At 32.3% G+C, this 26,234-nt stretch overlaps 1 protein-coding gene and 1 pseudogene across 11 annotated transcripts; one reads left to right on the top strand and one right to left on the bottom strand.

Annotated features, from left to right (window-relative positions):
* Positions 1-216: 216 nt before the first annotated feature.
* Positions 217-7,256, top strand: LOC136209226 (pentatricopeptide repeat-containing protein At2g36730-like). Of its 11 annotated transcripts, none has more exons than XM_066000638.1 (5): positions 217-631; positions 732-2,414; positions 5,441-5,471; positions 5,550-5,706; positions 6,875-7,256. In XM_066000638.1, exons 2-4 carry the CDS (start codon positions 883-885, stop codon positions 5,652-5,654), a joined length of 1,668 nt encoding a protein of 555 aa, XP_065856710.1. In that variant the 5' UTR covers positions 217-631; positions 732-882; the 3' UTR covers positions 5,655-5,706; positions 6,875-7,256. The 11 variants fall into 11 exon arrangements, with proteins under 11 accessions (XP_065856710.1, XP_065856708.1, XP_065856712.1 ...); XM_066000636.1 differs by lacking the exon at positions 6,875-7,256 and adding an exon at positions 6,255-6,644; XM_066000640.1 differs by lacking the exon at positions 6,875-7,256 and adding an exon at positions 3,964-5,330 and having other exon boundaries at positions 732-2,400.
* A 3,817-nt stretch (positions 7,257-11,073) lies between these two features.
* LOC136208332 (amino acid transporter AVT1I-like) lies at positions 11,074-15,242 on the bottom strand (annotated as a pseudogene).
* Between the last annotated feature and the right edge of the window lie 10,992 nt (positions 15,243-26,234).

Genomic DNA, 26,234 nt, shown 5'->3' with positions numbered 1-26,234 from the left:
TAGGCATAAGTCATAACTTAGAAAGCCAAGCCAAGCCACTTGATTGATATGGTATATCATTTTGTTTTTGTTGTATCATGAAATTAGTCAAAGGAAAACGCCATTGTAGGTGCAGGCAAACAATTCATATTTTACTTTAATCAGAATAAAACAAAACAAAATATCTAAATATCTAAATTGATAAGAAACTAAATATTCCCATAGATATACCCACAGAAAAAACAAATACAGAAGATACAGCCCGGGCTCATCCAATTCCACTAGTTTCCGTACTACTGCACCAAGGATATCAAGCCCAACCTCCATGCCACGGCCAGCAGCGAAATCAACAGTGGACATGGTATCAAGGGCATTAGGAGAACGGGCAATAATTTTCCGAACAACTTGGTTAGCGGAGGATAAGCAGCCACGGCGAATGAGGTCGTCGATTAAAGAGAGGCGCAGGGATTTACTGTGGTCCGGGACTGTGGATATCGTCGGTGGGTCTTGAGGAGCAATGCAAACCTCTTTCGTATCATATCAGGGGAAGAGGAATGAATTAACATTTTACAATTGCTCTGGCTGTAGCTGTAGAATTGACATTTTAGAGAGAGAGAGGAGAAAGGAAAATTGGAAGAGATAGGGAGAGAAGGTAGCAAGTTCATCCGTAAAAAACTCTAAAAAAATAATACGTGATTTGTCTTTTATCATTGGTTTAAAAATAATAATTTTACTTTCTTTTGTTTTTAAAGGGAGTGAGAACAGCGGACACCGTGGTAAACATTGTTTGTTTCACCGATGTATTTGTTGGCTTCGCCGTTTGGATGATGGCATTAGAAATTTAATGCATACTTGTCTGATTTACTCAATTCATTCAGTTGTCTGCCATCACAAGCCCAATGTATGGTTCGGCTTCCGGTTTCTATTTTCCCTCCAAAACTTGTAAATGGAAATACATCTTTCCTACACAAAAAAGATCAATGCCTCTTTCTCTTGAATCTCTGCTCCTCAATCGATCATCTCTCTCAAATCCATGCTCAGATACAAGTCTCTGCTCTCCAACAAGACACCCATCTCATATCTCAGCTCATTCAATTTTCTTCTTTATCTCTAAAGAATTTGAGATATGCCCAATCTATTCTCGATCACTCGGTTAACCCATTGCCCCCATCGGCTTGGAATCATCTCATTAGAGGTTATGCTGCTAGCAAGTCCCCGAGAGATGCCATTCGGGTTTTTCTCAGAATGCGAAGAGATGGGATTACACCCAATAGCCTCACCTTCCCTTTTCTTCTCAAAGCTTGTTCTTCATGTTTTGCTATCAGAGAGGGCAAACAAATACATGGAAATGCAATTAGGTATGGTTTCGATTGTGATGTTTATGTTAACAATAATTTGATTCATTTTTATGGGAGAAGCAAGAAGGTTTTGGATGCTTGTAAGGTGTTTGATAATATGCTTCTTAGAACTCTAGTTTCGTGGAATTCTGTGATTACTAGCTGTGTTGAGAGCTCGTGGTTGGGATATGCAATTAGGTATTTTGTTAAAATGAGGGATTTCGGATTTGAGCCCGATGAAACCACAATGGTCCTCATGCTTACCGTCTGTGCTGAAAATGGGAACTTGGGTTTAGGTAGGTGGATTCATTCTCAAGTGATTGAGAGAGGGATGTTGATGAATTTGCAATTGGGTACTGCTCTTGTTGATATGTATGCAAAAAGTGGAGCTCTCTGTTATGCTAAGCTAGTTTTTGATAGGATGGGAGTGAAAAATGTGTGGACATGGAGTGCCATGATTTTGGGGTTGGCTCAACACGGATTTGCCAAAGAGGGACTTCAACTTTTTCTTAAGATGATAAGCAAATCTTCCATACGTCCGAATTCCGTTACTTTTGTTGGAGTTCTGTGCGCCTGTAGCCATGCTGGTTTAGTAGACGATGGATTTCGGTATTTTCATGAAATGGAGCATGAATATGGAATCAAACCAATGATTATACATTATGGTGCCATGGTTGATATGTTAGGTCGTGCTGGCTATCTTAAAGAAGCTTATAACTTTATAATGAGTATGCCTCTCCAGCCTGATCCGATTGTGTGGAGGACGTTGCTCAGCGCCTGCACTGTTCATGATGCCAAAGATAATACTGGAGTAGCGAATAAGGTGATGAAGGAATTGCTTCAATTAGAACCTAGGAGAGCTGGGAATCTTGTGATGGTTGCAAATATGTATGCTGATACTGGAATGTGGGAGAAAGCAGGAAAAGTGAGGAGGGTATTGAAAGATGGAAGATTAAAGAAGAAGGGCGGAGAGAGTTGTTTTGAACTTGCTGGGTCCATTCATCGGTTTTCTTCTGGCTATAACTCTCTAGATGGCAGGGAATATATTTACAACTTGCTAGATGGACTGAATTTGCACATGCAGGTGGTCAACTTATCGTAAGCCTCTTTCTTGGTGTCTGGTACTCTGTTATTGTTCAATACTAATTCAGAGTGTGTTAACCTTGAGTTATGAAATTGCATTCATCATTATCACATCATTAACACCTTTGATGTTGCATGAAGACATAAATTGCTGTGGCCCAGCTAAGCAAAAGATTGATCTTCAAATAGATTTTATTTTAGTCAAGTGTAAGAATGACTCTAAAACAAGCATGAGCTAACAGTTATAGATAATAGATATAAGAACATTAGCCAGAAATGCAATAGCAGCTCTTGCTGGATAAATTAGTTACAAAAGAAATTGCAATATGCTTCTTCTATTGGGAAAAATTAGTTCAACAATTAGAAATACCTCTTTCTTTTTTGTTTTTATTTTGTTCCGAATCTCTTTACCTTATATTAAGTTCAAATGCATATTATAGTGAAAACATCAAAAGGAAAACACATTCTTCAAATTTTACTCCACTCCTTAGTTATAGAGCTAAGATGTATGCAAACTGTGTTAATTTCACAGAAAATGATAAAATCAAAGCATATATTGCAATACTGGACTACAATATTTCCAAGGTAGCCTTGATTGCGACTTTTGAACAACACTTCTTACATATTCTGTCTTAGGGTACTCCTACCTATCCTAAGATACGAGTATTTAGGAAAAGGTTAGATGGATTAATATCTTCTCAAGTGATGAAGACTGTTGAGCTATGCATATCACAAGTTCTACCTTATTATCACTCCCAGTCACCTTAAGACATTGATGTTCTGCACAATCATCATTGAACTCACATTTTGGTGTTGAAAATTGGGGTGTAATCGAGCCGAGCTGAGCTTTGGCCTGTTCAAGCTCAGCTCTCTATAAAATTAATGACATTGAGCCCGAGTCGAGCTTTGGTTTGCTCAAACTCAGCTCAGCTCATTAGAAAATAAACGAGCTCGAGCCGAGTTTTGTGCTTATTTCGAGCCCAAAATCTTCTTTGAACTGGGTTCATTAAGAAAAAATGAAATAAGGAATGGACGAAAAAAGTAGTGAGAGACTCCTCAGTAATGGAGAGAATGAAGACTCTTAGGGGCTTTTGCTTTGGGGTTTCCGAGAAGGGTAAAAGAAACATGAGGTTTCATTTTTTTGTTGGTGTTTGTTTTACCAATATAATCATTCCCTTTGTGGTTAGTTAGTTTTAGGTTTACCATATACTCCTCTAATCTCATAAATTTTACTTAATCTCTATTTTACTTTTTACTTTTTGTTTTGGTCCGTATACTTATTTATTTTTATTTTTTGTATTCCTAAAATAATTTCAGTTTTGATCATTGTACTTGTATATTTTTGCTTTTTTTCCTCAAAAAATATTTTGACCAAAATTTTACCTTTCATTATACTTTTTTTTTATCCCTAGACTAATTTCACTTTTGATTCTTATACTTTTTTTATTTTTACTTTTTTTTTGCATTGAATTTTTTTTTGAGCAATTTTTTTATTTTATCATATTATTCGATTTTAATATTTATTTATAATTATTTTGAAATGATTGTTTTCTTTTTAAAATAGAATGTTTATGCTTATGAAGCACGGACACTTCTCCGGCGACACGGCCGGAAAGTTGGACACGGATCGGGACACGGCGGGACACAGGTGGGACTCGGCTGGGGTAAAAGATTAGGGTTTTTTTTAAAAAATTATAAAATATAGGGATCAATTACCAATTTGCCAAAAGATCCTAAATTATGTGTAATTTCTCACCTCCTACTCGAACGAATTAGGTCTTCTTCCTGCACTGCGCAAACTTGCGATTTCTCCTCCTGTCGCAAACTTGCGATTTCTGCTCCTGGGTTCTTCTCTTGATTTCTTCTCTGGGTTGGGATTCCGATTTTCTTTTTCTTTTGGGATAATAAAAAGAAACGATTTCTTCCTGGGATTTCTTTTTATATTTAATATATATATATATAATTAATTATATAACATTTGCCTTATCTCCACCGCACCCATGTCTCGTATTTTCTAAAAATGCCGTTTTCTGTGTCCGTGTCCGTGCTTCATAGGTTTATGCATTTTCTTTGATTAACTTTATTCAGTTTCCTCTGTTTCACCGTTGGTTGAAGTAATTGATTTTAATTTCTATTTTTGCATGTGATTAATTTATGGGATAAGATATCAAAATAGCCTATAGTTTTTGGAGAAGTATCAATTTAGCTTCACGTACAAAATAGTACTAATATAGGCTTAACGTTTAAAAAATGGTAGCAATTTAGGCCCCGATAATGAAACGTGACACGTCATTCATATTACTCGGTTAAGTACTGATTTCTCTCTCTAGGTACAATTGATAGAACTTAACGGAGTAATATAAATAATGTGTTACGTTCCATTATCGAGGCCTAAATTGGTACCCTTTTTTAAACGTTAAGATATATTGGTGCTATTTTGTAGGTGGAGCCTAAAATTGATACTTTCCCAAAAACCATAGACCTATTTTAGTACCTTATCCCTTAATTTATTAGAACATGTATGTATAAAAATCTATATATATATTAAAAGCAGGCTACTAAGGTTGCTGATTTGGAGTTTAAGGCTGATGTGGCATTCTCTCCTTTTTAGAATTTTATTTACTTTTAGGATTACTTAAACTTTTTCATCTCTCTTTCCTAAACACTGACGTGCTTCTCCTCTTTATCTGGTATTAACTCTTTATCCGATAGAAACCACTCTCAACCGTTCTACCTCTTATTGATCAGTTGATCAGGCTTTTCTTTTTCTCATGATCTTATGCTTTATGAACGGTTTCTAATTATAAACCACGTTCCTTTCTCTTTTATCTTCGACTCAATTCTTTTCCCTTCATCATCGATTCAGATAATCAGCGACTCCAACATCGAGTTATGATTTTCCTTATATAATCTGCACTTATTTCTTTCTTGGTGAGTTTAAGTTTAGTTTTACATATATCAAGTTAGATTTATCTTTTCTTATTTTCGCTTTCTAGCGTTGATCCGATGGATATTAATCTTCATTGGGTTTTCTTATGAAGAATTCTAATTTTGACAGATTTCATTATTTGGGTAAGAAATTTTAGATCCTTTTGTTAATTTCCTCTTTCGTAATTCGTTTTTTAATTCTAAAGTCTCCCTGTGATACAGAAGATGTTCTGGATGATTTGGCCTATGAAGTTCTTCGGCAAAAAGTGGAGATTAAGAACATGGCGCAAGCACAGATACAAAACAGTGATGTTATTACATGGATAGAGATATCTTCCAAATTTGGTTCAATGATTTAATATTGGGATCACTTGGAGAGGTAAGGATTTTCTTCCTGAATGGCTTCTTCTATTCCCATTTATTCTCATCTTTTACTGCAGATCCATCTCACTCTAAGGTTTCTCTGAAAAACAAAAATATATTTTCTACGTTTCCTCATATGCATGTCGTTTCCTCTACTGTAATTTATGTTTTGTTCATGGTGAAATGGTGCAAGTATATCATTTTCCTTTTGTTAGCCTAGAGATTGAGAGAACTTGTGTCTTTAATCAAAGTGAAAGAATAAACATATTTACATATATGAGGTTCTAGACATCTTATTCACCTTTGATATATATTATGTTATTCTGATTGGGCTCTTTACTGTCTACTTTTGGAAGGTCTCTATGTTTTTTGTTTCAAATCATTTTTTCCCTCTCATTTACCTTTTAATTAGTATAGATTCATGACTGACAAAACGAGAAATTTGAATTTTGTTTGCCTTTACTTGATGTTGTTATATAGTTTAAAAATATGTTTATATGTCTTGAATTTTTTTCTCTATGGCATAAATGAAATCTATATGTGCGACTTCATTGATGTTGGTAGGTCTGTTGGATCAGAGGACATTATCAATTTTGTAATCATATAGAGGTACGGGAACCCTACAGGTCTCAATGATGATGGCCAAGATGAACAGAATAAAAAAGGAGAGGAGCAGAAAAGATTTGATAGAGACCTTGAATAAGGGGAATGCAAGTTATCAATGATCCACAAAGATTGTGATAACACAAGTTCATTACTGATAGTTCATCTGTGTTTTCCTTGAAACTTGTGGTTTTAATGTTAGAGATTGATATTTATTTTATTGTTCTCCATTGCCTGTTCTGAATTTCTATCTACATTTGTAGTTATTTGGGTTTTTTACATGTCTCTTCTTTTAAATTGGTAATTTTTGTTTTCACTTGCTTTTTGACTAGATCTTACATTTTGGGGTCATTCACTTTTCAGTTTCCATGTTTTTGTAAAGGCTAGATCATTATGATGATAATTCTAATTTTTCTCTAACCGAAGCATTTTCTATAAGTCTATGTTTATGATAAATGGACAAGCAGAGGATAGCTAAAGTTTTACCCAATTTCTAATTCGTGATCAATTCTTGATGGAGATTAGATTATGCCAAGATTTCATTCCTTATTAAACTAAATTGGTTTTTTTTTTTTTTGCAGAAAAAAAGTTTCAAATATTACAAAAGTTGCAAAAATTATTCATATCCTATTGCTAAGATTTCATTGTGGAAAATACCTAAGATGTAGCTTTGCGCATGCAACAAAGCAAAGAAAATGAAGTGGATCCATGACATGTAAAAACACAATTTGCCAATGAACTCACTGGAGAAAGTCTAAATGGGGCGAGACTTTGGTTTTCCTTGCCGGCTATACTTATCAGTTGATGCCTTTTTGCAAAGAAAAAATATTTGGTGGATTATTTTATTTTAATTGATTTTAGCAGTGAATTTTGTAGCTCAAGTCAAATTTTTTACAAATTAAATTTCACTTAACATGGTAATATACTTTTAATAAACTAAATTTAAATCGTTTGATTTCGTTATATATTTCAAATATATTTAGACATATTAATACTTGTAATATATTAATTGTTTTATTGTTTTAAATTGGGTGAAAAAAATATAGGGTAAAGTTCAAATAAAACCCCTGTGGTTTCACTAATTTTCAAATAAAGGACTGTGGTTTACTTTTTGTCAAAACGAGGACTGAGGTTTCACACTTTTAATAATGCTATTAAAACTATCTTTAACGACCTGACAATGAAAATTTTCAAGAATTAAAGTTGTTCAATGTCATATTTTCTATGGAACTACATTTTCGATTTTAGAAAATCATCTTTTTTGGAACTTTCTCTCTCTAAACATTAACTTTCTCTCTCTTTACCAAACATCATCTAAATAATCTCGAAATAAAAAAGTTGAAGAATTAAAGTTGCTTAAAATATTAGTCGTTCTTAAAATATGTCATTTTTGAAGTTGTTAAAGGTGATTTTAATAGTATCAATCGAAAAAGTCCTTATTTTGCTAAAGTTGAAAACCTCAGTCATCGTTTTGACAAAAAGTAAACCACAGTCCTTTATATGAAAATTAGTGAAACCACAGGGGTTTTATTTGAACTTTACCCAAAAATATATAATATTCATTGAAGTTTTAATACATAGATAACAAACTTAAGATAACTTTGATACATAAAAGATAAGGTAAAAAACATAATTAAGCCACTGAAATTTATATGTTATAAGGATTAAGTCTTTGATCAATTATTTTGTCATATTGAATCCTTGATCAATGATTCCGTTATGGATTTGATGTTCAGGTTCTTAAACATAAGTCCAGAAGGTAAAGTTTTTTTGATAAAATTGGAGGATAATTAGGTTCCAGACTGCTTATGACTAAGAGTGTGCATCGGTGTGGTTTAAACCGCATATTGAACCGAACCGATTGAATTCGATTTTTCGGTTCGGTTTTTTTTATACTTCGGTTCGGCGTCGATTTTAATTTTACGGACATTCCGGTATTCGGTTCGGTTTGAGAAAAAATGTAAAAAAACCGCACCGCACTGAGTTATATATATTCTACATTATTTTATATATACATATACATATATTAGATGTGACAAGGTTATTTCTTTTAGTATTGTTAAGATAATAAATCAATATTGTTCAAATTTTTTTGTTGAGATAAATTTAATAAGTAAATATAGTATTTTTTTTGTTGTTTTTTTTTTTTGCTAATTCGATTTAAAATCGAACCGAATATTTTGGTTCGATTTTATTTCGGTTTTACATACTATTCGGTTTGGTATCAGTGTCAATTATTTTAATAATTTCGGTATTTGGTTATTTCGGTTCGGTTCGGTTTTGAACCGATGCACATCCCTACTTATGACAGCTTCCACATTTGTTGTTCATCTTATTTAGACTTTGACAGTCAGTTGTTTACAATTTTGATATAGTTCCAAATTATTCTAAATTACTAAGAAATATATTAGTATCTTCCAAGAAAATACATTTACATCTTTCATTTACGTCAAATATTGAGTTGCTTGATTTTTTTTCACCAGAATATTATAAGGCATCCCGTGCATTGCACGGGGTTTATGCTAGTTGTAGTTGAAAACAATCCACACCACTAATTTATTATCTCCTCGAACAGTTACAAAGAGAAACATATGTATCATTCCCTTTCCGGAATCGAAACAAACAGAGAAAGGAATTTAGAGTCATTCTACTCCTTTCTCTTTGTTTCCTTTTCTGGATTCATTTCTGTCACCCGGTGCGAACCAAACTCTCCCTTAGTGATTTGATAAGTGACTAAGAGTTATTTTAGAGTTGGTTTTTAATCCAAACTTTTCCTAATTTAACTTAAGAGCTTAACAAACAAGTCTCTTAAGAGATGCACTTGGAGGGTTATAAATTGAATAACTACCTTTTCTTTTTTAACATTAATCAAATTTCAAAATCTCTCTTCGAGAGTTTGGCTTTATACATGAGTTTTTAGAATTTTTCAACTCCTTGAAGTAGAGTTGTAATCGAACCGACCCGAATTTTGATTTGTTCATACTAGGCTTCTCAGAAAATTGACGAGATCGAGCTCAACATTCGGTATGTAAGCTGTTCGCGAAAGCTCTCTAATTCAGTTCATGAACTTTGCTAACGAGCTTCTGAGCCAACTTTTGTCGTGCTCAAATTCGGCTTGTTTATAAATCAAGCCAAACACGATCGAGTTTTTATCGAACTGAACACCAAACTGCTCATAAGCAGTGGCGGAGCCAGAGCTTAAAGTCCGGAGGGGTTCCATTATATGAAGATTTTTTTTTACTAACGACTTAAGGCTTTGATTCATAGTAGTCAATTCAAAATTTTCAAATTTTTGACAATATAAGAGTAAATTTGATTATAATTGGAAACATTAAGTTACAAAACAATTGAGATTCAATATAAAGTAAGGATAAGGTGCAAAACTAATCTAATGTTTACACCTAAGAACAATTTTACCCCTAACGTCTAAAATGGTGCAATTTTACCTTAACGTTGGCAGCCAAGAGCAATTTTATCCCTAACGTTGACAAGTTTGGTTAATTGGAGAAATTATTCATCAAATTGTCTTTTCGGTTATGAATTTTGTAACAAAAAAAAATACAATTAAAAAAAAGGAGAATGAGGTTAATAATGATTAAAAATGATACTTAATATTTTTAAAGGAGAATAAGGTTTAAGGAAAAAAAATTAAAATGAGATAAAAGGTTTAGAGAGTGAGATTTGAACATAGGACCAATTGGATACAAAGATTCCTTTAATTATCACTACAACTAACTATGCTAACTTAATTTTATGTCATATAATCACATTTTACATTATAAGTACTAATTTTAACTATTTTAGGGCTGCTCGGGATTGAACCACTATTCGTCAAGGGTGTTCCAGAGGGTCGGGAGACCCTCCCCTACCCCCCAGCTCCGCCCCTGCTCATAAGTGTCTTGGCTCATATATAGTCCTATGAATTTTTTTATTAGTTTGGAGTTAAAACCTTTCATTATTTCGAGAACAAAAAAAAAAAACCTTTCACTATTTCTTTGTATCAATTCCTTTCTACATCAATTAATGTATATATATTTCTATTATCTTATGTGCAACTTATTAGTGAAGAAATCCAACTTCAACTCAAAGAGCACCCAGGTGACTGATATATTCAGGGAAAAAACAGTAATTGTATCCTAATGGACTTACTAGGATAAGTATTGATAACTCCGGAATATATCATATTTAAAAAAGAAAAATATTTTATTTATCCATAGGAAATAAATAACAATAAAAAAAAAGGCAGTATCTTTATCGTTTCCTTGCAGAATATCCTAAAAAAATAGGAAGAAGTAATCAAATTGCCGTTCGTTCCACTAGTGGAGAACGTGAGAATGTCGTTTAGAGAAGGTGTCATCCATTTGATTAGTCGTTTGCAAACACCAGTATGATGCTGCTTGAATTGACCGTTTTGTCCCTTTCTTAAAAATAATTTTGTAGAAGATTTATCTTTTTCAAGTTTCCTTTCCATTACTAATGATCACAAAACAAAACAATCAATCATACAAATAGATAAAGTGACACGTCCTTCATATGATAGTCTGAGAATGACACGTCACCACTGCAAATCAGTTTTTTTTGTTTTTTTGTTTTTGGATGTGAATTGGGACTTCAAAACAATCAATTTTCTGCCATGTTACTATTACAGTGTCTTTCTCTGTCAGAATCCATCAAAATGACTTCATTAAAATTTAATGATTCTATTGAAAAAAACACATTCAATGAACTTTTTGAAACCAAACTTCAGAGATTCTTTCTATTTGAAGTTAGGATCCGCAAATTATAAATGCCCTACAATTTACAAAACAGAAGTATAAGTACCAAAAATTACAGCCATAACACCTAAAACCACAATTCCCCCAATTAATACCAACTCACAACTAAACCTCCTATAAATTCCAGTGATTTTCAGATAACATAAACATGGAATTATAATGGAATTATAACACTCAGAAATGCTCCAACCAAAGATATTAAATCACCAAAAAAAGGAAGAGCAAGTGCTACAATCACTGTACTTAGTAACAGTGAACTGCTAATTATTATGTTCAATGGCTTCTTCTTGTTGCTGCTGATACATGGAAACCAATTCTTAGTAGCATTCACAATTGGTGTAATCATCAATGCATATTTGGCTATGGGATTCACCAGAGTCGTGTATATTGCTATTTTTGAACTCAATGTTTTGGTAGGAAGGTTTAAGGTTATCTGAGATTCAACATCTGATCCGAACATCAAGTACCCTATCACAGCCATTGATGCATAACTGAAAGTGCATAGAATGAAACATATGAGTTGATTGTGGATCAATGTAGGAATTAAATTACCTCTCTAAGTTGTTAAACTTTGACAAGTTGATCCACTTACACTCCGTTTCAATATCTAAAGTTTGTAAAATTTGGGATGACTTGTTGAAATTTGACCAAGTTGATACCTAAAATTCGATTTGGACTAAAAACAACAACTTTTAGGAATCATTTTGACTGAATTGCTTATATTATCGACTTAAAAGTTAGATTTTCCTTAACTTGCTTACAATAATCTATTGGCCGTCTAAACTTGCATAAAGTGATACATATTTTAGTTTGTCAAAATCTCTATTTCCGTCTCCTACATCTATTCTGGGTGCAAATTGCACCTCCAACACATGAAATTTATGGGATTGAAGACAAAACCACAACTCTCAAGGGTGGTTCCTAGAGGCCGGGGTTGCGACAACACCCCCATTGCCCTCCTCTACTTCAAAGGGAAAGAAAAACTGTGATGTTTATGGTTAACTTACATTGGAGAACTGATGCTTCTTTCTCATGGAAGTGTAGAGGGAAGGAAACACTGGATGTGCACAGTAACAGAAAGCATATAAGCTCACAGCATTAGGAATTCCATTCCAGTTAATTACTTTTCCCTTTTGTTTAAATCCAACTCCATCAACTGCTCCAGCCCAGAAAATTGAGGCAATAATGATAGCAGAAGCAAAAACTCCAGTTGCAGATACATAAGAAAGTATGATGAGATTATCCAACCACACAGTAGGTAAGATAATAAGTGCAACTATGATAATGAAGCTCCTTTTTCCACCAATATTAACAATATCCACATTTGGGAACAACTTGTGCAAGTTATCTCCTTCAAGAATCAAATAACCTACTGCTACTAAGTAGAGGTCTGCACACATGAAAACAGAAATCAAAATTCTTCCTTTGTTACCAAAAGCTTTTTGGCCTATGTCTGGATAAGTTGTGATATCTGAATTTGCATCCATACATCTTTTAATGAGTAAACCAGAGTAGAAGGCTACACTTGCTATAATAAAGAGAAGAATCAAGCTTAGCCATCCTCCTGATGCTAATGCATATGGGATTGAAAGTATCCCTATTCCTGAAAAGTTTAATACGTATCATATACATGTCAAGCAAGCATGATGTAAAGACTAAGTAATTATGGGTGGTGCCAGGGTGAAAATTTTGAGTAATTAACAGTCCTAGAGGATGATGATCACGCAAAAATGAAATGAATTCACATCACAAATATAGAGGAAATGACTAGACTAAAGGTGTGTTTCGAATAAAAAAAACAGATGCATTTTAAACCCGTGAACCCCAAGACATAGTCTTGTCAAGGAACCATTTGAATGAAAAACATAAGCTAAGAGTTAAGGCTCGGAAAACTTTTATTATTATCTCTAACATACTCATGCGTGCTAATGCCTTTCGGACTTGAAGCATCGACCATTTAATCTAAGTCTCTGATATCATGTCATGTCAAGAAAACCATTTGAACTAAAAGTTTAAACCAATAGCTAAGACTCCACAAAACTTCCATTATTATTTTTTACGGATATGAACCACACACAAGCTAGTGAGTAAGGACCTGCTTTTGAGAGTGGGGTCGGAGTGGAGGGCATTAGCATAGAGCAACTCTAATAAATGATAAGCTACTAAAATAGGCCTATGATTTTCGAGGAAGTATCAATGTAGGCTTCACTAATATAAGCTTAACGCTTAAAAAATGTACCAATTTAAATCTTGATAACGAAATGTGACAAGTCATTTATGTTACCCCGTTGAGTTCTGATTTCTCGCTTCATAGAACTTAACAGAGTAATATGAATAATGTGTCACTTTCCGTTATCTAGACTTAAATTGGTACCATTTTTTAAGTTAAACCTATTTATAGATGAAATCTAAATTGTAATTCCACACAAACCATAAGCCTTATAGCAGAAGCTAAAACCCCACTTGCAGATACATAAGAAAGTATGGTGAGATTGTCTAACCACACAGTAGGTAAGATAACAAGGGCAACTATGAGAATAAAGCTCTTTTTTCCACCAATATTAACGATATCCACATTTGGGAATAAGTTGTGCAAGTTATCTCCTTCAAGAATTAAGAAGCCTACTGCTACTAAATAGAGCTCTGTGCACATGAAAACAGAGATCAAAATTCTTCCTTTGTTACCAAAAGCTTTTTGGCCTATGTCTGGATAAGTTGTGATATGTGAATCTGCTTCCATACATCTTTTAATGAGTAAACCAGAGTACAAGGCTGCACTTGCTATGATAAAGAGTAGAATCAAGCTTAACCATCCTCCTGATGCTAATGCATATGGGGTTGAAAGTATCCCTACTCCTGAAAAGTTTAACACATACATACATGTCAAGCAACCATCATGTAAAGACCAAGTTATTAGAGGTGGTGACGGGATGGAAGGTAATGGTCTTAAAAGATGATAATTGTATAAAAATGAAATGAATCTCACATCAGACATGCAGAGGAAATGACTAGACTCAAGTGTGTTTTCAATACACGTAGAAATGTTTTAAACCCATGAACCCCAATGAGTTAGTGTTGGACCAAAATACACAATAGGAATACAGTGTTTTATTATCCCGTTACAATTAGTATTAGAGTTATATACAAAAAGTTGTTTAAGTGTGTCAAGTCATTTGAACTAAACATTGAAGTTAATAGGAAACGCATAAAATGCACAGTGCAATTCACCAATTGCCTCTGAACTTGAACTTGAACAATATTATCATACCTTTGTTGAAATTTCAGCCAAAATTTGAAAATTCAAACGCATATCAATGAACTATTTGAAAAAATTAAGCTAATAGTTTTGATACAACAATAACTTTTATTATTATCCACTACATAAGCAAACCAGACAATAATGACCTGCTCTTGAGGGAGTAGCACCTAAAATATGGCAATAAGACAGGAATAAACTAAAACCTTAAAGTCTAAGGAGTTGCTCTTAGACTAGAGCAGGCAATGGGCGGCCCGGTGCATTACACGTCCCCGCAAAGCGAGAGTCCGGGGAGAGGTCCCACCATAAGGATGTACTTGGGGCAAACCAATTTTTTTTGGCAAGAGGTGGCTCCTAAGACTCGAACCCGCTCCTAAGACTAGAGCAGACAATAACTACATATTATTGAACAACATATCACGGCTCATCAGCTTTCATCTAGCTAGTTTGTGAACTAAATATCATTGTAACAACCTAACATTAAAATATCCTCCACAGATATTGTAGCTTTTATCCAAATTAGATCTCACCATTTTAAAACACTGCTACACCTTATTAATAAACCTCAACAGCAAGTTTTGAAAGAATGAAATAAGAGTGTAACGAAGAAAAACCTGATAAAGCATTAAGGCCATTAACAATGGTTTTGAAAGAGGAGGCACCCGTTTTAGTGGAATTATCATAGAAAGATTCAGAATCTTGTAGTTTGTCTTTGTGTGTATTTTCATCAACAATAAGAGGCGCAGTCAATGAAGCATCTTCAGGCCTGGACTCCATTACAGAGAAACGAGATAAGCGAGCGGAGAATATAAAAACAAAAGGGATGCGGAAAAAGATAAAACGTGGACATGTTTACAATTTTCAGCATTCTTATATAATAGCAGTAGCAGTAGCAGGCCCTATTTCTGTTCCATAACGTGTCTTCGGCGCAAAAAATCAAACAACATTTAGGCTCAGTTTTTGTATTCATGTAATTTCTTCTCTTCTGTATATAAGTATTTTGGGAAAAATCATAAATGCTTTGGTAAATATATTAAAATATTCTAAAAATGGGGTTTTTTTCTTCTTCTAACGTTTAGGAAAATCAATTTTGCAGTTAGGAATTACTATTTTTGTAATTTTCTACATTGTATTTTTTTTTTCTTTTTACAAAACAATACGTGCCGTTTTCCATGGTAATATAAGAATGAAATTTATGTTAAATTCAAGGGAACTTTTTATATCAGTAATGAATTTAATGATAAAATATCATATCAGATAAGACTGATTGAATAAAAATATCAAGTATTACTAAAATTTTATTTTTTTATAAAATTAAAAATACAAATATTTTTTTTAAGAAATGCTTGTAATTTGATGAGATAAAATATAAAGTACAACAAGCAAAATGCAAGGAATAAAACCTCACATGATTGCAGACTAAAATAAATACAATATCCATGAAGAGATAGAAATGACTACAAAGAGTAAAAAGAGTCCATAAAAGGCACAAAAAACACAAAACAACAATATATTTCTCATTAATCTAAATCTGTAGAAAAACATCTGCAATCCAAACTTCATCATTTAGACCATTCCAAACATTTGGATCTGAGTCCTTTTTTTTGCTGCAACCACGTAGATTTATTGATCTACGAACAAGATAAAGCATTTCCGCTCTTGATAAATGCGAAAAAAGCATAAACGACAGAATAATAGAAAGCAGATATAATCAGATGGATAAAGAGTTCCGATGAAATATATGAAACACAAACTAAAAAAGCAATAAAAAAAATACAGAAACCTAATCCAGTGTGAGGAAGAAGAATGAAGATTCTTCATCCTCCTCAAAGTAGATCAACGAAATAGGAAAATTGACAGAATAAGGGAAGAGAAAGGAAGAAAAAAAGATCAGAAGTTTTCAAATACAAATATCCTTTTGTTCTAAAAAAGTCATAACTCTCAAACTTCCGTAACCGAGTGTTCTTTATTGGTTTTTTTTGCTTAATATCTTCTCAACCCTCTCAAGTTGTTTCAATACTGTAATTGACCACCGAACTTAGATTTAAGACAACTAATCTCCCAACTTGCTTATTTAGAATAAATAACCCTTCAAATTGCTCAATTGGAACAAATAGCTTATTTAGAACAAATAACTCCTAAACCTAAAAAAAAATTCAACATAATATTACACCAGAAATAAAAGATTTTAAAATATCGGTTAGTACATCTAACTAATCTACTGATACATTAACTAAATGACAAAAAAAAACTCCCAAAATAACCTATTTAAAGGAGTTATTTATTTCAAATAAGGAAGTTGCGAAGGTTAGTTGTCACAAATCTAAATTCGAAAGGTCAGTTGTAATATTGGGAGAACTTGAGGAGGCTCGCAAGATATTAAGCCTTTTGTATTTATTTAACTTATCCCAAAATTTTCCTCGGTTTACCTAAATAATATTTAACGTAATTAAACAAAATATTAAAAAGCCAAAAAAGGATTAGGAATCCAGCGGAGTTTCCACCGAGGACTGTTAGGCAGACATTTGCTGAATCTGAATACTTCCAAAAATGAGGTGGTCCAAATTAAATCACATGTCATAACAGTTTTGTCTTCTCGGATTTCTTTTTCCCCCAATTTGGGTGTTAATTTTGAACTTTTAAACAAAAAATTTAAGTTAAACGTGATTTATTTTTTATTTTTGTTTTAGAAAAACGTGATTTATTATTTAATTGGTTAAATGTAGACATAATACAGTAAAACCTCTGTATAGAAATACACTTGGGACCGGACTATTTGTATAACAATTGAGAGGTTATTCCTATATAGAGGTTGGTATAACAAAGATTCTCAGCACTTGGGACCAAACTTTTGTATAACAATTGGGAGGTTATTCTAATATAGAGTATTCCTATATAGAGGTTCTACTGTACTATTATTATTTATTCTATTTGAAACATAAAAAATATTTACCGGAACACTCTCACCGGATAAGGGAAGGTTGATACCTCGATGGATGGTTTGAGGATGTTGCGGTTGACTCTGATTTTGACGGAGATGAGTAAGATGACCCTAAATGTTCCATTGTTCATCTTTCGGCTGAAGAGAAGCAATCTTTGTAGAGTAAATGCCGATGATCTTTGATTGTGAATGTGTTGGGACATCAAATTAGGTTCCGTTATTTATCTCTCCGATTGAAGCAGTTCTAGGTCAGGTATGGTATCATTGATATTATTGATCTTGAGCATGATTTTTAAGTGGTAAAATTTTCTAATCATGACCATTACAAGATGGCTATTGAAGGCGGTCTTTATCTTATTGACACCCATTGTATTGTTCTTCGGTCTTTGAATCCAAATTTTGACCTCCTAAATAATGAAGTGAAAAGTATTTTAAGCTGGGTTTATTTTCCAATGTAATATATTGAATATCATAATAAGAAATTCATTGTTTGATTGGATAATCTTGTTGGCAAAGTTCGCCATATTAACAAGAAAATGAAAATATGGCAAATACTAAAGCCTGTGTGGAAGTTGATTTGGCCAAGCCTCTCCTTTCCAAAGATAGGTTACGATAGAAAACTTACTGAATTGTTTATAAAGGTTTTTATAATATTTATTTCGAATGTGGTATGCACTACCATGTGTTTGATCTTTGTCCTTCTTGTGACTAGACCAAGGATGGGGAGATTTCTATTCCGAATGCAATGATTGAGGGTCCGCCAATTCAGGATGAAGTGATACACACGGTAAAAGTTTGTTTGCGTAACCTGTTGTATTTTTTGAGATGGTCAGCAATAGCGACGAAATCTATTTTAAGGTGAGTGCTAATACGGACCTCATATTTATTTAATTATGTTCTTTAGTTTCCAGTTTTATTGTTTATATACTTTTTGTGTTCGTTTTATTATTTTGTTTAATCATATCTACCAATAAATTTAAGTAAAATGTAATTATACGAGTGATTATGATATGTTAGAATTAATAAAATTGTCAGTCAAGATAAAACAAAGTAAACATAATATTTACCTTAAATTATTCTTTTTGCGGCCAATTTATTCATAACTTTTGCTCGTAGTAGATTCAAGACGATGTTAACATAAATGGGGAAATTACTAACCACAATTTTGTTTGGAAACAATAAAAGTATTTCGAATATTAGGTCCATTTTAGACTAATGACCCCATATCTTAGTATTTTTTAAGGTTGACTTTAGATAATGGCTTGGAGTATATTAGAGGGAAAAAACATTATTAGACTTCTAATTTTTTATTTTTTTATTTATTAAGTTTTTGATTTTTTATTTGGATACATTAAGTTTCTTATTATTTATTTTTGGTCTCATTAAATTCTCGATGACCAAATTAGTAAGTTATGAACATGTAATTATATTAAAATGACGTTTTTAATTTCATCTGTATTTGAAATTATTAAAAAAATATTATTTACAGTTTGAATTAAGGTTTTTACAGTTTTTTTATAGTCACTTTGTACCTCCAAAACTGCTTTTAAACAGTGAAATAAATTTCGAATCCAATTGCAATGAATAACAGTCTGTTAACTGAATTTTGTACTCAATTTTATCTTTTTTGGTCATAAAAAGCTTACTAAGATAAAAAAAATGATCAGAGATTTACTATATCCAAATAAAAGATCAGAGCTTAATAAATAAAAAAATGAAAGATAAGGTTCTAAAAATACTTTTTTTCTAAATTATAATACAGGAGATTTTCCACAATCACATGGAGTATACTATAATATAGTTTGATTTAGAATTTGCATCCAAACAAACAGTTTCTCAGTGGTATGATATGATATATGATGGGAAAATCACGTGGCAGCAGAGTCAATTTCTATGGCAGATTTTTTTTTTTATTCTAAATTCTATGGCACATTTATAGATATATATCTCCGATGGCATTGCTAAACAAAAAAAAATAACACATTATATTAAAATATAATATTTTTATTTTCTATTTCATCCATATTATTTGTTTGTGGATTATTATACCTCTAGCATCGAGAATAGACCGAACTACCCTTAACCTAAAATCTCAAACACCCTACACGCTCTTCGATCAAATCCGGACGAATTGCTCAACAAAAACATGGTTCGTGGGAGGGATGGACGAGACAAAGCACCTATGGTACGAAATCCGTAACTTTTCTATCGATTTTTTGGTTGTTTTTTCGAATCTGTTCAAAAATAGGAAAAAACGGAATCAGATGGTTGGACGTGAGGCTATCACGCTCGCACCTATGGTGCGAGGTATGAATATCACGCCGCATCATAGGTGCGGGCGTGATAGCCTTATGCCCCCACATTGGTGAGGGCGTGATAGGCTCACGCCCGCCCCTATTTCGGGGTTTTTAAAAAAAATATATTTTATTTTTTTAATTTAGTTTTAATTTGTTTGATTTAATTTAGTTTTAATTTTTATGTTGTATAATATTAATTATAGTTAAATTTAGTTGTCGTATATTTTAATTTATTTAATTTAATTTAGTTTTAAATTTTATGTTGTATAATGTTAATTATAGTTAAATTTAGTTGTCGTATATTTTAATTTATTTAATTTAATTTAGTTTTAATTTTTATGTTGTATAATGTTAATTATAGTTAAATTTAGTTGTCGTATACTTTAATTTGGTCAATTTAATTTAATTTAACTTTTTATGTGTAGACGGAGCGATCTACTGTCGCGGGGAAATCTATCCTACCATCAGCTCGGCGTCTAGATATGGATAAGGAGGAGGATACACCACGTCATACGAGACTGGATGGTATTGATGTATCAGGTCGTAGACGGAGAGGGGTTGGGACGCAGCAGGTATAGGGGGCTTCGATAGAGCCGGCTGTGTCGGATCAGCCCAAGTTTGGGGGAGGGGAGGCAGATTATTCTGGCGCCATGTGAACTGATATCTGTTTGTATTTACTAGAACTTATTGTATAATCTCACATTTCAACACTTTTGAGATTATATGTACTATTTTATGTTTATTAATTAATTTTAGTGTTTATTTATAATTTTAGTATTACTTATATTTTATGTTTATTTCTAAAAGGTTCATCCGAGTAAAAGCTTATTTGTAAAAGATTATTTTTTATTTGTAAATGGTTAATTCGGGTAATCCGCAATAAACCGTTCATTCCGCAATAAGCCGTATAATCCGTAAAACCCATTTTTTCCTCCACCCAGCCACGCGGGCGTGAGATAATCACGCCTCACCATAGGTGCGGGCGTGATAGCCTCACGCCTCACCACAAGGTGAGGCGTGATTACTCACGCGTCGCCTTGTGATGAGGCGCGATATACACACGCCTCACCACAAGATGAGGCGTGATTACCTCACGCCCACGTGCCGGGAGAGGAAAAAAGCCCCAATTTCCCACCTCAAAAGCTGTAAGGATATTTTCGTCCTTTCACGGGGCTAGAAATGAAAAATTGAGGCTATGTTTAATAACACCATTATTTTGATAACTTTTATTAAAAAACACTACAATGATAAGCAACTTTAAAATTTACCACAATAACCCTACAACCCATTACTTTATATATAATTTATTTTCATCATAAATGTTATAAAAATGAACCAATAATAGACAACTAAATTGTTTTTTTATATTAAAAAAAAATTAAACATCCTTACTAGAAAGTTGCCAAAAAGTGACAACCTTGGTTGAAAATTTTCAACACTTGCCATCACTCCAATAAATGGCACTCTTCAAAAGTTGCTAAATTCATTGTTACATCACCTAGCACTCTTCAGGCTCTAGTATTTCGTTTTTGCGATTCATTCTGGCGCGTCTAGCTTGTTTGAGTAGTCTTCTTCTTCTTCTATAGGTTCTCTCAATCTCGATGTCCACAGGGAGAATAGAAATACCTGCTCTTCGCATACACAGCTAAAATTCGAAACACAAAAACTGGACAAACAAGTGGTTATCGGGTAACAAAATAAGCATATAAATTCTTCCAAACTTAGATTTAAACAATCACCGGCAACGGCGCCAAAAACATGGTGTGTTAGATATGGACTCTAGCAAGTTTACTAGGGTATATGTAGTGTTGGCAAGACCAAGTGTCGTATTCTACAGGGATTGAAACTAGTTGTTGAACAGTTACCTTAAGTGTTAGAATTCAAATTGGGTTGGTTTGATTAACACTAGCATAAACAGACAAATTAAATGCAATGGACCTCCACTTAGTATAATTCTTCAAGGAAAAACGAAATTAATGGCGACTTGCCGCGTTTCGTAATCCATTTTGTTATACCGGAAGTATCACACACATAACTTCTATATAAATGTAAGTTCATAGAAATGGTAGCACTATTATGGCCATGCGCTCATCCTAGACTTCATGGACAGTTATAAAAGTAGACCACACTTTCATTAGGAGCGGCACCACTCCTTCTGTCTATATAAGTGAAGTTCAAATACAACACATGAAGCTTCATTAAGAGTCTAAGACTCACCCTAATAATCATATACTATATAATTTATTATTATAGTTAGTATATCAATTAGTTATCAACAACTTGTTTTTACCACATTGAACCTTTACATAGTGATAATACTATACGTAGGTTGAGTTTCTGTTGTTGCTGATGTAATCATACAGGTCTTAAACCAATCTCTTTGGACATTTTAGATACTATGTCCCTTGGAAGTCCTTTTGTGAAATGATCAGCCAAATTATTACAAGACTTAACATATACAACAGTTATAATCTCGTTTGATATTAACTGTCGTACATACGAATGTCTTAAGCTAATATGTCTATACTTTCCATTATAAATCTTGTTATAAGCTCTAGACAAAGTAGCTTCACTATCGCAGTTCAAAGAAATGGCTGACATCGGTTGTGGCCACAACTTAATATCTAATAGCATATTTTTCAGCCATTCAGCTTTTTTCCTGCTGCTGCTAAGGCAAAAAATTCAGCCTCCATTGTGGAATGAGTAATACAAGTTTGTTTCTTTGAAGCCCAAGAAACAGCTCATCCACCAAGCATAAAAATCCAACCACTTGTGGACTTACTATCACCGATACTATTTATCCAGCTAGCATCTGAATAACCCTCAAGAACTGCTAGAAATTTATTATAATATAATCCAAGGTTTTTCGTTCTCTTTAAGTAACCTAAAACCCTACCAATTGGTTTCCAATGTTCACGACTCGGATTACTTATAAATCTAGAAAGTTTACAAACAGCAAATGCAATATCTTGTCTAGTACTATGGGATGCATATATCAGACTTCCTATCGCATTTGCATACTCAAGTTGGGCAACACCTCTTCCTTCATTTTTACTAAGTTTACAAGATGAATCATAAGGGGAGTTAACCTCTTTAAAATTTAAGTGCTCAAATTTATTAAGCACTTTTTCAATATAATGAGATTGACTCAATGATAAACCCCCACTATGTTTTATAACCTTGATACCTAAAATAGTATCAACTTCATTTAAATCTTTCATTTTAAAACATGAAGTCAAATAGTTCTTAGTCTCATCAATTCCTTTCATATTGGTTCCAAAGATTAACATGTCCTCAACATATAAACATATAATGACACCGTAATCTTTTGTAAACTTAGAGTAAATGCACCTATATGCAGAGTTATAAGTAAAACCACGTCACAAAATAACAGAATCAAATTTTTCGTGCCATTATTTATGCGCTTGTTTTAATTCATACAAGGATTTAACCAAGAATTTTTATAAAGTTTGGGAATGATTACTGAGAAAATATATTCATGTCATTTTCAAAACCAAGCATAGCCATTTTTTTTTTCATTTCAGAGATTCTAATAGTGATTTGAAAAAATGGAGAATCACTATTTACCTCTCTGTCGTATTGGAGAGTATTTTACTATTTCTTAAAAAATAAAACAAATAAAGGTTTTTTTAGGTGAGATATTATGAAAGATTTTAATATAATATTAATAAAATTATTATGTGAATTGAAATAAATTAGAGAATATATTTTTGGAGTCTAGAAAATGAAGTAATGGTTAGAAAAAGTAGAGATGAAAAGTTTGAACTAGAGTTAGAGCTACCAAAAGCAACATTAATTTGTTTAAACTATCATAATTTAGGGACCTTATAATGTGTTTTTCAAAATAGATGGACTAAACAGTGTGTTAGGTAAAAACTAGGGGACTAATAAATTATGATAGTTTAAACAAATTAATGTTGCTTTTGGCAGCTCTAACTCTAGTTCAAACTTTTCATCTCTATTTTTTCTAACCATTACTTCATTTTCTAGACTCCAAAAATATATTCTCTAATTTATTTCAATTCACATAATATTTTTATTAATATTACATTAAAACCTTTCATAATATCTCACCTAAAAAAAAACCTTTATTTGTTTTATTTTTTAAGAAATAGTAAAATACTCTCCAATACGATAGAGAGGTAAATAGTGATTTTCCATTTTTTCAAATCACTATTAGAATCTCTGAAATGAAAAAAAAAAAATTGGCTATGCTTGGTTTTGAAAAGGACATGAATATATTTTCTCAGTATTCATTCCCAAACTTTATAAAAATGGACTTTGAGATTTATCCGAAATTAATGGGCCAAAATCCCAATGAATAGTTGATTTTTTTAGCTCAATCTTACGGCCCACAAAAATAAAATAATAAAAATAAAAATAGGCAAATTATATGACACTAGAATCTTATAAGTAATTAATTAGGTGTGATTCTTTAAATTATATTAATGACAAATTAGTATGTGATTCACAAGAAAAATTAATATTAAATTTTAAGTGTTGAATATTATAAATACTGAAAGTATTAAATAGTTTAATTGTTTAATATATTTTTAAAAATAAATATTGAATTCAAAAATATTACTCCCTATCTCGTTCATATTATTTGTTAAAAAAAAGATTTTTTTAATTCATATTATTTGTCACTCTAGGTTTTCAATGTAAATTTTACACATTTTATCTATATTAATAAGTTTAGCAATTAATTAAATTTTATATTTATTAAATTTAAATTTATTTATAAAAAAAATTAGGTTTAGTGTGTCTAAAATACAGGGCCAGACCCGATATTGTCCTGATATTTCTCAGCTAGAAAATTCTACTCTATTTATATTTAGGCAAAAAGCATAATTAAACCCTTGAACTTTACTTATTTTAAGGATCAAGTTCCTGGTCAATTATTTTTTCATATTGAGTCCCTGATCATAAATTTTGTTATGGATTTGACCTTTATTTAACTTTTCCATCGAGTTTAGGAGATGACAAGATCAATTTAGCGATTCTAATGTTGAAAATCACAAAATGGGAGAGGAGAAAATCGAGTTTGGAAAAATACACTAGAAGTTAAGTTCTATAAATTTCATTTTAATTTTTAATTTTTATCTCTCCTAGTTAAGAAATTCTTATTTTTATTTGCCCATGTCAACAAACTGAACCGCCTTAACGATGTATACAGTCCAAACTCGACGAAAAAGTTAAATAATGGCCTAATCTATAAAAAAATCAATGATCAAGGGCTTAATATAAAAAAAATAAATGATCAATAGCTTAATTCTTAAAACACCTAAAAGTTCAACCAAAGTTCATAAATATATCATATTTATTTATTTACCTTTATGACAGAAAAACTGAAAATCGAAATTAAGATGACAATAATTTGAAAATTCAATTTCAAAGCTGAAACGTGAAGAAAATCAAACCACACCAAATCAATAATCTTCCATCCAATCCAACATCCTTCTAAAAATTGGATTTGATTTGGATTATATCCTTACGGGTTGGTTAAAAGCAATCCAATAAATTAATAAATTAATTATTTTTGGATTAAACTAGATTGGTTTGACTTTTTTTACTACCCTTAGATTAGATTTTAAGGATATCCAACCATGAGCTAGATCAGTCCCCTACTCCCGATATGAAAATAATTATACATCATTATTATATCAGTACATGTTAGCGCAGTTATACAGTGGAAGGGAAAGCCTAAATCAGACCCCTTCTTTCTTTCTTTTTTTTCTTTGAAAAAAAACCCTTGTTCAAATTTTTGGTAGCTAAAAATAAAATTCCGTCCGTAATTTAATTATTTTCAAAAAAATTGACACATTTGGTAGAACAATGGAATTAACCAAAATCGCATTTCTGGTAACAAAAAAAAATTGCATTTCTTACTAAATTTTTATCCATTAATCTCTCAAGTATTTGGTTATGTTCTTGCTGTGAAGATTTGGATTCTCATTAATCATGCTATTGATTTCTAAATCAATAGTTAAGTTTTAATTATTCAATAAATAAATAATTAAATTCTAACTATTAATAGTTCAGATTTTAAAAGGGTAATTTTATGAAGAAAGTAGGTATAAAAAGAAGTTGTTGTCTAGCTTTCCCTTGCAAAGAAAGAATATATATGACCAATTTGTGGTTCTTCATTCATTGATTATCTCTTGCTCTATTACTCATTTATTTCAAAAAAGAAAATGACAACAAATCTGAGGCAGTCAACAACAGAAGATATAGAAATAGTGTCATCAGAATCTAGAAAAAACTCAATGAGTATTCAAATAGAATCATTTGAGAAGCATTATTCTCCTGGTTTTCTCAGAAAGATAGCTGCTAAGTTAATAGCTACATATATTATGGTCTTTATCACTTGTGGAACATCATCCTTAACTCAACAAGGAACAATCTCTAAGTTAGCTGCTTCAATGTCAGGAGGACTTACAGTTACTGTTATGATTTATGTTGTAGGAGGACTTACAGTTACTGTTATGATTTATGTTGTAGGACACGTCTCTGGTACTCACATGAATCCTACTGTTACTCTTGCTTTTGCTTCCCTTGGACATTTTCCATGGAACCAGGTCAGTCTATATTTATTTGTGCTAAAAGTTTTGAGTTTTGGATGTAATCAGGTATTATGAGATTTCTTTATTA

The sequence above is a fragment of the Euphorbia lathyris genome, chromosome 10 (assembly GCF_963576675.1).
Source record: "Euphorbia lathyris chromosome 10, ddEupLath1.1, whole genome shotgun sequence".
In the NCBI taxonomy this organism is placed as follows: Eukaryota; Viridiplantae; Streptophyta; class Magnoliopsida; order Malpighiales; family Euphorbiaceae; genus Euphorbia; species Euphorbia lathyris.
Note: the sequence above shows the minus strand (reverse complement) of the source record. Positions and strands in the feature narration are given on the sequence as shown.

Bases quoted from the DNA above. Each gene is read 5' to 3' on its own strand.
- LOC136209226 (XM_066000638.1), top strand. From the start codon at position 883: ATGGTTCGGCTTCCGGTTTCTATTTTCCCTCCAAAACTTGTAAATGGA. The intron at 2,415-5,440 runs GTAAGCCTCTTT...TTTCTTATGAAG, and splicing joins ATGCAGGTGGTCAACTTATC to AATTCTAATTTTGACAGATT. The intron at 5,472-5,549 runs GTAAGAAATTTT...CCTGTGATACAG, and splicing joins TGACAGATTTCATTATTTGG to AAGATGTTCTGGATGATTTG.